The sequence below is a fragment of the Xenopus tropicalis genome, chromosome 4 (assembly GCF_000004195.4).
Source record: "Xenopus tropicalis strain Nigerian chromosome 4, UCB_Xtro_10.0, whole genome shotgun sequence".
Lineage (NCBI taxonomy): Eukaryota > Metazoa > Chordata > Amphibia > Anura > Pipidae > Xenopus > Xenopus tropicalis.
Window position 1 is genome coordinate 13,960,859 of NC_030680.2, and position 15,706 is coordinate 13,976,564.

The 15,706-nt window shown below is 43.4% G+C and overlaps 1 protein-coding gene across 2 annotated transcripts; it reads right to left on the reverse strand.

The window, feature by feature from the left end:
* Nucleotides 1-6,727: 6,727 nt before the first annotated feature.
* On the reverse strand, nucleotides 6,728-15,368 carry tll1 (tolloid like 1). Of its 2 annotated transcripts, NM_001008038.1 has the most exon segments (13): nucleotides 6,728-7,075; nucleotides 7,455-7,680; nucleotides 8,480-8,598; nucleotides 8,768-8,990; nucleotides 9,204-9,319; nucleotides 9,444-9,571; nucleotides 9,656-9,737; nucleotides 10,719-10,897; nucleotides 11,530-11,647; nucleotides 13,140-13,274; nucleotides 13,699-13,755; nucleotides 15,050-15,077; nucleotides 15,231-15,332. In NM_001008038.1, coding segments are annotated over 13 exon segments (1,485 nt in total). In that variant the 5' UTR covers nucleotides 15,300-15,332; the 3' UTR covers nucleotides 6,728-7,070.
* Between the last annotated feature and the right edge of the window lie 338 nt (nucleotides 15,369-15,706).

Sequence of the window (15,706 nt, forward strand, 5' to 3'; positions counted from 1 at the left end):
AGTCAGGGGGAACCGCAAGAGGTAGTAGGGGGGTAAATTTTTTACCCCAGTAGCGAATCCACTAAGTCTCACATTAGCTTTAGCTCAGTCTATGTATGGCCCAGCTTTAGCCTCCCCAAACTAGAATATCCACTAGAATATCAATTTTGAGATTCAGTTTGTACATAGAACTTGAAATACATGTTGAATACATGTACATACGTCAAAATGTAGTCCCTTCACGTGAAAATTTCCTTTATTTTATTTTTCTAATTTACATTTCATTAATTTACATTCAGTTTAAGAACATTAGATATAAGGCAGTGGTGCAAGCAGTGGATTTCAGATCTTGGTTCATTGGTCTAAATGCTCTGTTATACAGATAGCTAGAATCTCAGCCATAAAGCAGGGCAGGACTGCTGCTTACAATGGGGGGATCAGATAGGATCTGTGCCACTGTGACAGAATGCTCTGTTATACAGATAGCTAGAATCTCAGCCATTGAGCAGGGCAGGACTGCTGCTTACAATGGGGGGGGGATCAGATAGGATCTGTGCCACTGTGACAGAATGCTCTGTTATACAGATAGCTAGAATCTCAGCCATAAAGCAGGGCAGGACTGCTGCTTACAATGGGGGGGATCAGATAGGATCTGTGCCACCGTGACAGAATGCTCTGTTATACAGATAGCTAGAATCTCAGCCATAAAGCAGGGCAGGACTGCTGCTTACAATGGGGGGGGGGGGGGTCAGATAGGATCTGTGCCACTGTGACAGAATGCTCTGTTATACAGATAGCTAGAATCTCAGCCATAAAGCAGGGCAGGACTGCTGCTTACAATGGGGGGGATCAGATAGGATCTGTGCCACTGTGACGGAATGCTCTGTTATACAGATAGCTAGAATCTCAGCCATAAAGCAGGGCAGGACTGCTGCTTACAATGGGGGGATCAGATAGGATCTGTGCCACTGTGACAGAAAGCTCTGTTATACAGATAGCTAGAATCTCAGCCATAAAGCAGGGCAGGACTGCTGCTTACAATGGGGGGATCAGATAGGATCTGTGCCACTGTGACGGAATGCTCTGTTATACAGATAGCTAGAATCTCAGCCATAAAGCAGGGCAGGACTGCTGCTTACAATGGGGGGATCAGATAGGATCTGTGCCACTGTGACGGAATGCTCTGTTATACAGATAGCTAGAATCTCAGCCATAAAGCAGGGCTTCAGATGGGCTCAGATGGGGATGAGATGGGCTCTGTGCCACTTTGTTATAAAGATAGCTATAATCTCAGCTATAAAGGTAACCATACACGTTAATAAAATATGTTTAGAAGTTTAGGTTAATCTGTACTTCCCCAAAACAACTCACCTTTATGGAGCATTACTTGTTGTTTTCATGTAATATACATTGTTTTTTAATTCTAAAAAATGTGTGAATAAAAAGTTTTGTTTTTTTAATAAAATAGTGTCATTCTTATATTCAGTTATAAGGAACATGGGCTTCACTATAACAGACAAAGGCAAGTACAAATATATTTACATAGTACGGGGCTGCTAACTCCCGTTATAAACACAACTGAATGTGTTCAGTACAAATTTGAGACTTGAAAGCCTATTTTTGTTTTATAAAGGAACTAAAGTTACTTATTTCTTATGAAACCTGCATTAAATGAAAACTAAACCCCCAGAATGAATATTTTACCAACAGACAGTTTATATCATATTAAGTGGCCTATTAAAGAATCTCCCCAAACTGGGATATATATATCAGTAACTATTGCCCTTTTACATCTTTTCCCTTGAGCCGCCATTTTGTGATGGGCTGTGTGTTCCCTCAGAGATCACATGACCAGAAATAAAGCAGCTCTAACTGTAACAGGAAGTAGTGTGGAAGCAAAAGACAGAATTCTGTCCATTCATTGGCTGATATGATCTAACATGTATGTGTGCCCTTGGCTTGTTTGTGTGCACTGTGAATCCTATGATCCATAGTGTTTAAAGTTGCAATTTTCTATTCAGGAGTACCCAATGGCACATACAACCAATTTAGATGAAGGAGGGTGTTACATATGAGCTTGTTTATGCAATATATTTTTATAGAGACAAAAATCTGTGTAAAAGTTGTTAGAAACGAAAATACATATACTCTTGTTTACCCCCCAGGTCATTAGCACATTGCCTTTGAGTCTCAGCATGAGAAGGTGACTCAGTGTCTCCCTCTGCTGATGGGTCATCATATTGTAAATGTCCTTAAGACATTCTATCAGTGGGGATTAGCGGAGTGCAGGACTGGATGAAAGACCTATATCGGCAGCTACTATCGGCCGTGTATGGGCACCTATAGGGTTGCAAATCTCCCATCTTCCCATTTTCATAGGACAGGTGCAATTTTTGCTACAAATGTCTTGTTCTTCTACCACAATGCACAAAAATACTGGCACAACAGGACTTCTTTAAGCGGGATGAACCATGCTATATTAGTAGAAGCAAACTAAAAAAATAGCAGGGTTCATCCCACTTAAGAAGTCGTTGTGCCAGTATTTTTGTGCATTTTGGATAGGGATGCACTGAACCCAGGATTCGGCCTTTTTCGGCAGGGTTCAGAATCGGCTGAATCCACGGTCCTGGCCGAACTGAAAGCGCAATAGCACTCTCTGCACTAGCGATGCGCCCCCCTCTGACGCACGGGGAGTGGCATCAACTTGGCCACCTCATTATGGGGGAGCATTATTGAGAACATGGCTAGTCCCATGTGAAATTTCAAAATGAAATATAAAAAAATCTGTTTGCGCTTTTTAAAAATGGATTTCCAGCATGTAAAAGTGCTAATAACTGATGCATTTTGTAAAAAAAAAAACATGTTTTCCTGTGACAGTATCCCTTTAAAGGAGAAGGAAAGGCTAATAACGAGTTAATCTCAAGCTGCAGACATACCTTCAGTTGTCTCAATAGCGCCCTTAAGTCTCCCCATATTTCTCCTGTTCAGATGATTAGAAGCCAAACAGGAAGAAAAAACTCTGAGCTGTGTATGGGAAAGAAAGTTCCCATAATGCCTCACTCCTGCACCAAGAGCAAGACCTGTGTACATGCTCAGTTAGTTAGACCAGCGTTTTTCAACCACTGTTCTGCGGCACACTAGTGTGCCGTGAGATGTTGCCTGGTGTGCCGTAGGCAGGGCACCAATGTACTAGGGGGGCACTGCTCTTGGCACCAATGTACTAGGGGGGCACTGCTGCTGGGCACCAATGTACTAGGGGGGCACTGCTGCTGGGCACCAATGTACTAGGGGGGCACTGCTGCTGGGCACCAATGTATTAGGGGGGCACTGCTGCTGGGCACCAATGTACTAGGGGGGCACTGCTGCTGGGCACCAATGTACTAGGGGGGCACTGCTGCTGGGCACCAATGTACTAGGGGGGCACTGCTGCTGGGCACCAATGTATTAGGGGGGCACTGCTGCTGGGCACAGAGTTAAATTTTTTAACATTTTCTAATGGTGGTGTGCCTCGTGATTTTTTTCATGAAACAAGTGTGCCTTTGCCCAAAAAAGGTTGAAAAACACTGAGTTAGACTATGAGTCAGCTTCCTGCTGATTGGCTCAGATCCACATTCATAAGGGGGGAGGGAGTTCTTAGCATTCTTGAGGGAGGGGGGAGCAGGAGAGAGCAGAGAGCTGCGTGTCTGTGGCACAGGAATTACAGACACAACAAATCTTTTGACAGAGAAGTCAGTGCAGCATTTCTGTGAGTGCTTATGGCTGTATTTACATAGACCTTTCTGATAAAGCTTACTTTTTACCTAGTTTTTACCTTTCTTTCTCCGCCTATGCACATGCAGGACTTTGGAAATGTAACATACTAAATTCAGTAATTTCATCTGCAAAACCTGATATTCTCAAAATCTTCCAATTTCTGAACATCACTAAAGTCAGTAGTTTTCTGTTAATGGGTGAAATTTGGGGAGAAGGTCCTTTGTATAGGACACTGGCACCCCTAGCATTTAGAAGGAAGAGGTTTCATCTTCATCTTGAGAGAAGGGGGTTTGTAGATAGAGAACTGGGAAGTTATGGAATTTTCTTCCTGAAGTGAAGGCAATGGAAGATGTAAAAGATCATACCATCTGAGAACATTTTTATTATTATTAATAACACGTATTTATAAAACTCCAACATATTCCGTAGCATTGTACAATATATAGGTGTATAAATTAAACACAAGAAACAACTAGTAATCAATACAAGAGCTAAAGAGGGCCCTGCCCAAAAGAGCTCACAGTCTTAAGCCAAATAATACCCTTCTGGTATGAATATTTACCCTAGGGCGATGGTTGTTGAACTTTTCCAGCTCAATCCCCACTTCATGGTCCAGTTTTTGACCAGGGACACCCATTAATTCAGATATAGGTCTGGTGTATTTAGGAGAGCAAATAGCCATTCTCCATAATTCGAACCCTAACTGCCCACTGCCCTAGAATGTTGCTTCTGTCATGGAGTTTCCTTCTCAATTGCCATTAATTAACTTAATAATTTTGTTGAAACAGAATGATGGAAGACTTCTGGCTAGTACAGGTCTCTACACACGGAGGCCCAGGGGCAAAGTGTGTCCCTCTAAATTACTTTATGGTCACCAGCGTAATTTCATTGCTTAGATCTCAGCAAGATGTTGTGATGGCTGTAACCAGTCTAGACTGCAATTTTGACCTGCTCAGTCCCATTCTTTAATTCAAAATGGCCCTGGGGGTCCTGGAAAATCCCCATTCACATGGTGCCCTTCTATCTTCCCTCTAATTAGACACACGTGCTGTAAGAGGGAAATGTACCTGCCGTGGGATTAGTGATCAAAAGCCTCTTTTTCTTTGAAACCTACATTCTGATGAGCACTTTCACCAACACATCCCCTTGCATGGGAACAACATTGCTTGCTGGTCCAGTTTTTTAAAGCCCTTCCTAAATACTCTGTGCTACAGTGCTGGAAAATTATTTATTCCATTGTAATATATTGTCCCCATATTGTTCCATATTGCAAAATTGAATTCTTTATGCAAACAAAATCCCCATTACAATTTTTTTGGCACAAAATTAAGTGGTTCCTAAACCAGGGTGGCTCAAAGCAGAGTTTTGGGGTGCTTAGCCTCCAGTTAGGGTGAGCCTAGAATGCCCATTTGCTTATGTAGATAGTCCTGGAGGGTTTCAGTGAAGGTTTGATATCTGTAGGAAGCAGATACAGGCAGGTAGGGTTGTTTTGACTACTCCTGTTTTCCATATGGGCATAGCAGAGCTTAATCCCCCCATGTGCAATAGACCTTTAGCCCATTAACATTGAGTTTGGATACCAGTGACCAAAACACTTTCTTGCCTTCCCTCAAGCTGTATGTAGTGCCCAGCACTTCCATGAGTGACCAATGGCTACTTAAAATGCTAAATCCGTGACATGGATTTCATACTGGATGATGGTGATCAGAATGAGGCCATGTTATGGGCTATAGCACATTTGTACAAAGGTAGGGTAAGGTTGAGTAATAATTCTCCAGCCCAATAAATAGTGAGTGTCTATGGCACCTTACAGCCCCCCTGGCATTCCCAGTACCCAAAGGCACAAACAGCCCCCCCAGCCCAATAAATAGTGACTGTCTGTGGCACCTTACAGCCCCCCTGGCATTCCCAGTACCCAGAGGCACAAACAGCCCCCCAGCCCAATAAATAGTGACTGTCTGTGGCACCTTACAGCCCCCCTGGCATTCCCAGTACCCAGAGGCACAAACAGCCCCCCCCAGCCCAATAAATAGTGACTGTCTATGGCACCTTACAGCCCCTCTGGCATTCCCAGTACCCAGAGGCACAAACAGCCCCCCCAGCCCAATAAATAGTGACTGTCTATGGCACCTTACAGCCCCTCTGGCATTCCCAGTACCCAGAGGCACAAACAGCCCCCCAGCCCAATAAATAGTGACTGTCTGTGGCACCTTACAGCCCCCCTGGCATTCCCAGTACCCAGAGGCACAAACAGCCCCCCAGCCCAATAAATAGTGACTGTCTGTGGCACCTTACAGCCCCCCTGGCATTCCCAGTACCCAGAGGCACAAACAGCCCCCCCCAGCCCAATAAATAGTGACTGTCTATGGCATCTTACAGCAGCCCCTCTGGCATTTGCCAGAACCCACAGATTGCCAGTCCATGTATGGCGCCCAATTCTATCCCTGTATAGCACAAGGGGCATCACTGGAAGGCTCGCCATGCCTGGCAGTTCATGTTACTAAGTGACAGTCACCTGACTAATCTTCGTTGTGTACGTTTTTTTCCAAATGCCTATGTGACACTCAGAAAGCTAATAACACAATTAAGAGATTAGGCTATTTACATGACAATGCTGTTAGTGAGTTTGCTTTACCAGCTCTTGGTTTCACTTGAGACTTTATATATTTAATTGCTAATGCCCCAGTATTAACTGACCTGCAGGCATCAGGCTGTGTGTTTGGGGTACAGGGATGGGCTTGTAATCCTTTGTTACTGTTTTTTTTTTGTAAAAGATCATGAGAACATGTTTGTGTTACCAGAAACAGGTTAATTCATTCATAGACAATGTTTGTAGGACATCATCACAACAAGCCCATGTTACTTGGCCTTACAGGCTAACTCTCCCCAAACCAATATTATTGAATTTGGTGGAATTCCTGCACATTTCACTGAGTTTGGATCTAAATTGATCCTTGGAGCATAGGCGCACTCAGAAATATTAAACAAAGACAGATTGGTGACAAAAATGTTTAATCACGATATTCATAAACAGTGGAATGACATTGTGATGCGTTACATTATTCCTCCTATATAAATTAGAGACTTAGATCAGTAACTGTATATTATGGGACTGGCAAGTAATGGTAACAATGAAAAATCTCTATGAAGCACTGTGTATATGTGTTGTACACCCTATAAATTAAGGATAATAATTTATGACAATCGTTAATGCTTATCTTAGGTGCTTGACACTGGATTACATGTACAGGTTATTTACAGTGAGTGGATCATGTTTGATTCAGTGGCACTTGGGAAGTTTGCCTGCAAAGAATGGACTCCCGTTTCCTCCTGGCTCTTTAAACTATGACGAGAAAGCAGAAAAAGAAAGTTACTTATACATTCATAACCCATTCATTTTATTTTTAAAGAAGGACTAACCCCTAAAAATAGATACGACTAGAAATTCCATATTTTATTTACTGAACCTATAGCAACAGCCTAAAGGTTCAGCACCTCCAGGGCCAGAACAAGGAGTAGGAAGAAGAGACACATACTTAGGGTGCACTTTTTACAGATTCTAGATGTTCCTGGAACAAAACCCCAGTGACCAAAATGGCAGCAGCCTAACAAAATGTTGGACCACAAAAGATCCAAAGATCCCAAAAGATACCAAAGAGCCTGAAACCCTGAACTTAAAAATATAAGACTGTAAAAGAATGATGGAACTTGTGGTTACTCACCAAAGTTGTATGAAGCTGTGAACCCGTACATCTGCACTGAAGCATCACTGTGGAATCTGAGGAGCATGGAGCGGCCAGAGGAAACCATGACATTAAATACCTGATAGCTACAGTATCTACTGCCTATTTTGGGGGCACTCATGGAATTTCCATCGTATATTTCTAGGTAATCGTATTGGCAGTTGGCACTCTTCTCCACGAAGAAGTTATTAATGTTTAATGCCACCTGGAAGAAAGAGGCAGCAAAACAATAAGCAGATACAAATATGTATGGGGCTTCATATACTTAAGAAAAATATATACTGTACTCAAAGAAGGCAACACCAAGAATGGGAACTACATCAACTGGAAAATTCCATCAACACTCTACTTGATCATTTGCAATGTCCTAAATCAGTAGTGTATCTAGTAACCCATTGGCCTTGGTGCGAAATTCTCTCCAACACAACCATCATGCTTCTTCTCATTCTTTTAGGACACCATCAGTTACCAGGGATCAACAGTAGGTCTCATACTAAAATTGATTGTTTCTTCTGAACATTCACACCCGAAGTAGGAAGTAAAATATGTATTAAACTGTATAAATTAAACATTATTTGGGGGAGCTTATTCAAAGAATATACCCTCATTGACACACATTGTATCCCACAACATGTTATGAGCAGGGTTGGACTGGGGGGGTGCAGGGTCCACCGGGGCTTCCGCCCCAGGGACCCTGCAGGTGCCCCCACCGGCCACGTCCCCTAACTTCCCCCCCCACTGGGGCCCCCCTAACTCCCCCCCCCGCCGGGGCCCCCCTAACCCCCCGCAGGGTCCCCCACCCAACGTCCTCCCTGAGCGTGCATAAGTTGAACGTGTCAGGGGAGGAACGGTCGGGCAGCGGGAGTGCCAGCAAGGGTCGGGTTTGGGGCCGGGGCCCACCGGAATTTGTCCCAGGCCCAGTCCGACCCTGGTTATGAGGCAACTGGAGCACATAAGTCAGAAATAGATATTGAAGAACATTTGGATTCTGTATCTGTTCTCACCTTGTAGGAAGTGGGGGCAGTAATGATGAACTGGCAGTCCAAGTTTGGGGGGTAGCTTTTGGGGTAATTCGGGGTGGTAACGTTTCTTGATGGGGTGTAAAAGGTGCCTCCACATTGAACTGAAGAAAATTTAAGCATAAATATTATATTGAACATCATATTTAACAGTGATATTGTGTAGTAAAAAAGACATTTTATCATAGTGATCATGGAATGAGCTGAAGGCCCTGACCCTCAAAGAGATTTTGAGGGTTCCACTCACTTCTGTCTAACTCCAGAATGACCAACCTGTGCTGTATGTAGCTTTGAAGCCAGGGGCTGTGATGGCACTATCCGTGACAAATTCCACCAGCATTCGATTAGTGGAAGCGATCATTACTGGGAGAGGTCCTGTTCCACATGTTTTATCCAAAATCATTGGTGCAGATGTGGTGGCCCCATCATACACTCGAATGTAATCGGTGCAACTTTGGGATTTTTGGACATTAAAGGCGTTAAAGCTCAAGGTTACCTGCAATTGTACATTGAAAGATAAGTTAGTTAGGTCAGAGCTCCTATCTCTGATACATACATTTTGTAAGATCACCAAATCAAGACTTAGCAGGCCATTGGTCATCAACATGTTGCTCACTAGCCATTGCTTGACTACAAATAGATACAATACTTTGAGACTGTGATGCAGTGGGTGTTTGTTCTAGACAAGCAGGTTGTACAGATACCTTACCTGGTCAGAAGGAGTTCTGATGAGCCATACACAATTAGCGTTATTTTGGTAGTTAGAGGGGTAATTAGTTGATGTCAAAGTCCCATTGGGCGCAGATAACAAAGTGCTGCATTCATCTGAAAGAAGAAACATAGGATAAGACCCCTCACAAGGTTGTTATGCTACTGTTCCTCAAAGGTTTACTCACCCCCACCCTTGCATTACTGAGTTTAGTAAAGATTTACAGGCAAACATCCTTACCACAGCCATACAGTCGGTTTATCTTAAGGACATCCAAGTTGCTGAGTCCATAGCTTTGGCCAATGGGGACATTGGGATTAGGATGGGGCACGATGGTGTTCTGTCCAGATGTGTTACTGAAGGCATTACTGGGAGAACACAGGGAGGATTAAACTGGGATTCAAGTTAGAGAATGTCCATAAACATACATTTTCCACATTGCGAGAACTTACCCTGCATAATGCAATATAGATGAGTAGTCATAATCAACGCCCAGGTTGTTTGTTGAAATTTTGTCAAAGTTGCCTATGTTTTCTGGAAGAAAGAGCAAAACTCCACATAATGTGAGGTTCTTAAAAGAAAAACATTACAATAGCTGGGCATGCACGGCAAGGACATCAAATGCGTGGATATTGGCCTGATTTGGCCACTCATATGTTGGGCAAATGATCTGACCATATATGCAGGCAAGCTGGAAGAGGACCACATCAACAAAGGGAAAATACAGAGAAATACAAATGATAATCTCAGCTTTAACTCAAGTCTCACCAAGTACTGTACTGATTGGTTAATACATAACCTGGGGGCCATTCCCTAACCCATTTCTTATTTTTCCCCCGATTTGGATTATTACCAATAAAAATTGCGGGGGAAAAAAAGTCACAACTTTTTTTGAGATTTACTATGCATCAAAATGGCTAAAAATCCGAGTCCGACAATTCACCAGCTAAACCTTGCCGAGATCATGTATAAAGGTGGCCGTACACGTAAAGATCCGCTCGCCTGGCAAGGTCGCCGAGCGAGTGGATCTTCTCTCGATTTCGGGGGAATTTAGGCTAATTTGGTCATTTGGCCCTGGGGCCAATGCGGTCCCCGATCTGACTGAATTTTTCAATCGGATTTTTGCCATTATCTGGCTGATTTCAGGCCAGATGTCGGTCGGGCAGGCCAGTCGTTGTTGCCCCTACACGGGCCGATAAGCTGCCGAATCGGTCTAAGGGACCGATAGCAGCTACAATCAGCCCGTGTATGGCCACCTTAAGTCAATGACAGATGTCCCTTTCCTGAAAGATCCTTCTTTTGCTTCAAAACTTTAGAGGTTTTGGATTTTTGACGCTGGTTTTTTGTGTGACAATTTGAAACTTTTTCGGTTCAGACTTTTTAGTAAATGTAAAAAAGAAAAAAAAATGTAAAATGAAAGAAAAAAAAGAGAAATGTTTGCGTTTTAGCAAATCTGCCCCTTGGACTTGGAAACTAAAAGAACTTTCCGCAAGTAGCGCCCATTGTCAAAAATACCTGGGGATATGTACTGATACATTATGGTGACGTAGTCATCTCGGTCGCTGCGATTGTGCTCGTGGTAAAATCCCAAGGCGTGGTTCAGTTCATGTTGGACCCCTCCATTATACGCACAGAACCCTTTCAACAAGGACACTGCCTGAGATCCCCCATAATAGCCAATATAGGACCAACAACTGGAGGACAAAGAAAACAAAATAAATGAGTACTTATTAACAGTCTTTAGGATTACAGCTCTGTTTGGTGGAGATTCCAAATGGTGCCCAAGCAGACGTGACTGGCCTTGGTCCTGCATTTGGTAAAAATTTTATATTCTATTAAATCGTAGGTGCTGGTCTGACCAAAAAGTCATTCCACATCTCCAGGTGCAGTAACCTATAGCAACCATTGAGATGTTTCCTTTTGCACAGGTGACCAGCAAATCCTACCTGCTGATTGGTTGCTATGGGTGATTAGAAACGTAGCAAAGTTTGCTTCTTAAATTACCTCCCTATGTCTAAAAGTGATATGCATGCTGTTCATTCATTGATAAATGCAACAAGAGAGCTTTAGAAATATGCCCTGTGACTGGGTCCTGTAGGCTATTAATTGTAGGCAAGATATATGAAAACTTTATCTATTGTTTGGTAACCAGGAACTGGAGCACATTCAAGCAGATGCTCTCATTCATTATGCCCAGCTCCATGACAAGCTTATACAATACCAGGGGTGATTGCTTATAGGCTTTATGAGATTCATAAATCAGAATATTCACTAAAATAATATTGGTTCAATGTGAATGAAACCGACAGAAGGTGAATATACCTACCCGTCCAGAGACTGAATGGCAAGGTAATCATCTTCGCCGGTCCAAGGGGTGAATTGAACACAGGTCAGGCCTTCATATTCTTTCATTGCTGTAGTTATCGCATTGACTTCATCTTGACCTAAGTCAAAAGAAAATGTTAAACTGGACAAAGGTTCCTTCAGTTCTGTTTGTAATGTTTTTGTAATGAAAATTCTATCATAATTCAGCACAAAACATATGGGCCTTTCTGAGTCCCACCATCTTCTCAAGGAGAGGTTCTGCAAGCAAATCAGCCTTCCCAGCACCAGATGCTTCCCATTGGGCACCCTATGGCACATGGAACTTTCATTAGCTAAGTAGTAGCTAGGGGTGGTTTATTAACATTGGCCGCCCCAAGCCACTCCTGCACTGCTTACAGTACAGTAAGTAAGGAGCAGAGCAGGAGCGGTCACCTGGGGGGGCACCAGGTTTTGCCCAGTAGCCCAGTGGGCCAGTCACCACCTCCCTTGATGTAGCTCCCAGTGCCCATTTTTAAATTTCTGGCTTGGAGGCAAGTTTTGGGAGGAGAGAGACACAGTTTTACTTTAAGCAGAGCCTCCTGAAGGCTAAAAGTCCACATGGGGCTACCAAATAGCCAATCACAGTCCTTTGTTTTGCACTCTTTTCATGCTTGTGTGGCTTACAAGTTTGGAGGGTAATGCAGTTTTGATATGTAGAATGGGAAGGGACTGCTGGATGGGAGGGACAATGGCACCCATTTGATGGATTTACTACAGAGTGAAAACATCCCCTTAGTAGATCACTCACTGCTTTAGGGTAATAATAAACAGGGTCAGACTGGGGGTTGCAGGTGCCCCTGCCGGCTGCGTCCCCTAACCTCCCCTCCCCCCAGGGACCCCCCTATCCCCCCACAGGGTCTCCCACCCAACGTCCTCCCCGAGCGCACATAAATTTAACGCGTCAGGGGAGGAACAGTCAGGCGGGGGGAGCCAGCAAGGGTCGAGTGTGGGCCACCGGGGCCCACCGGGATTTTTCCCGGTGTCCCGGCAGCCCAGTCCGACCCTGATAATAAAAGTGGTGCAGTAATTGCCTAGAAGTGATTTAATAATCTGATTAGGTCCCTCTGAGATCATCCGTAGCATGGGGGAACTGTACTCTAAGCAGCCTAATCAGATTAACAGCAATTGTACAGACTAATCCATCTTTCAATATAAAGTTGGCCATACAAGTGCCAATAAAAGCAGTAGACTCTGCCCCTCAGGTAGTTGGCAGCTTATTGCAGACCTGTCAACCCCCCACCCCTATATTTTCAGTATTGGCACCTCTCCCACTGTCTCCAGGCCCCCATGGAACTCTCACAATTTGCAGAGTACAAATACAAGCACCCAGAGGTGCCTCCTCCCCACTAAATATGATCTAAAACTGCATTGTTTTGTTTTGTATTAGAACCAGGAAGTAGTTGAAGTCACATGTCAGGAAGTCCATTCACTCAGGAAGCAAGTTTTACAGGATAAAATGACGGGAACATTTTCAGAATGTAATAATATTATAACAAACTGCACTATGTTGTGTCACACAGTGCTGTCAAACATGATGTGTTTGATTTAAATATCCCAGAGGAAGATACTCACTGTAATCAGAAGACACGGTGTAAGGCACATACACAAACCCATCGCTGGATTTTGGCCACAAACATTCTGTGCAGTTAATAGCATTGCGGTCGGTTTTGAGGGCGATGTCTCCATGTATGCGCAATTTCTTGCTCTCTTGGAAGATCAAAAAAACATGTCGGGGTTAAGGCCAAATAAACATTTTTGGGCACTTTCAGTTTAGTTTATCAGTAGAGTTTCCTTCCTCAGTATTTTGGCACATGTAAAAGTATATTCAACTTACAATTAAACTTATAGCATGATGTAAAAAATGATGTTTGAAGACAAATTGAGGCTGAGTTCTATTTTTGCAATTTATATACTTTTGTCTTGCAGCACTTCACAATTGTTGCTTAGTGTACTGCGCCTTAGCAACAAAGGATTGGTTTGAGTGAAAGACCAGGAATTGGGATGCCCCAATAAAGCAAAAAATAATGATGATAAAAAACAAACTTCATGGTTAATCTGGGAAAAGAGGGGGCTCTGACAGGCAGAAATAAATACTACAATAATAGAGTACAGTTATAAGGACAATTCTTACTTTGATTGGCTTTCATAATGTCAGTATAGAGATTATTGTCAGCAGGGTCTTTACCATCTGCAAAAGGAAGGACATTTTAAGAACAGCACAATTTCATATGCATGAGGATATTGGCAGGGAGAAAACAATGTATTTCCTAGCCAAATTATGATGAACGAAGTAGCTAATTTTTAATTAGCTACGTACCTTCTCTGACCAGTTAATGAATCATCAGCAACTTGTGAGTCAGGTTGATGTTAGACATGGCAAAGCCAAGGACATAACATTCAGCTTGAGCATTACATATATCACATCTGTTCCAAATAAACATGCTATCCTACACCTACAGTGCTATACTTGCCACCCTACAGTAACTTCCCAGAGGCTATTATTCCATTGCTACTATAGGCACCATCTCTCCCTACTATACCTGCTATCCCACAGCCACAGTCCCTTCCCAGAGGCTATTATCCCCCCACTGCTACTATAGGCACCATCTCTCCCTACTATACCTGCTATCCCACAGCCACAGTCCCTTCCCAGAGGCTATTATCCCCCCACTGCTACTATAGGCACCATCTCTCCCTACTATACCTGCTATCCCATAGCCCCAGTCCCTTCCCAGAGGCTATTATCCCCCCCTCTGCTACTATAGGCACCATTTCTCCCTACTATACCTGCTATACCACAGCCCCAGTCCCTTCCCAGAGGCTATTATCCCCCCACTGCTACTATAGGCACCATCTCTCCCTACTATACCTGCTATCCCACAGCCCCAGTCCCTTCCCAGAGGCTATTATCCCCCCACTGCTACTATAGGCACCATCTCTCCCTACTATACCTGCTATCCCACAGCCCCAGTCCCTTCCCAGAGGCTATTATCCCCCCACTGATACTATAGGCACCATCTCTCCCTACTATACCTGCTATCCCACAGCCACAGTCCCTTCCCAGAGACTATTATCCCCCCACTGCTACTATAGGCACCATTTCTCCCTACTATACCTGCTATACCACAGCCCCAGTCCCTTCCCAGAGGCTATTATCCCCCCACTGCTACTATAGGTACCATCTCTCCCTACTATACCTGCTATCCCACAGCCCCAGTCCCTTCCCAGAGGCTATTATCCCCCCTACTGCTACTATAGGCACCATCTCTCCCTACTATACCTGCTATCCCACAGCCCCAGTCCCTTCCCAGAGGCTATTATCCCACTGCTACTATAGGCACCATCTCTCCCTGCTACACTTGCTGTATTCAGTCTCTTTCCAGCGACTATTGCCTCGTCCATGCAGGTGTTTTGGGCTATTTTGTTTTTGGTTGAAAAAGAGCTACAGCAGTTACAAGAGTCAAGAATGATCTGAGACTTACCTTGGCTTTTAGGTGTTGGTAAGGTGCCCTAAAATTAACAAATAAATATTAATCTACATAAATATATATAAATAGATATTTAGCTTTAAAAAGGTTTTCATAATGTGCATACAATGTGCATTCAGATAGCAAACAGCAATATAATATAGTACTGTGTTGTAGTGCTGCTGGGTATACTCACCGACAGAGGTAACGTTAGGGACAGACCCATCAGGCAGAAAAGAAGAATTAAGTGCACTGCAGTCTCCATAGCAGAGCCTCACAGTGTATCTGTGCAATTGGTCTAGCAGTTTCCTTCAACTGAACATAAGTTTAAGGGGCCACAGCAAGCCCTTTATATTCATTTTGAGGTAAAAGGGAAATTAGTTCAGCTAATCATATGGGAATATAATTGCACCAATCAGATAGCGTCACAAATCAGCCGGTCACTAAGTAAAAGATTTCCCATCCAGCAGAAGCCACACCTTACTGACTTGCATTTTTAGGTTATTTCTGAATTTTTGTGTATATTTTGTGTCCTGTCATTTAATTTTTATCACTTGTTCTCTGTACTCTGATTTTGTTAATTATTTAAGATGTTTAAAAATGCTGAAAATCATCATGCAGTATTAGTGTGATGATACCTATAGTAGGAGTGGGATAATAGCCTCTGGGAAG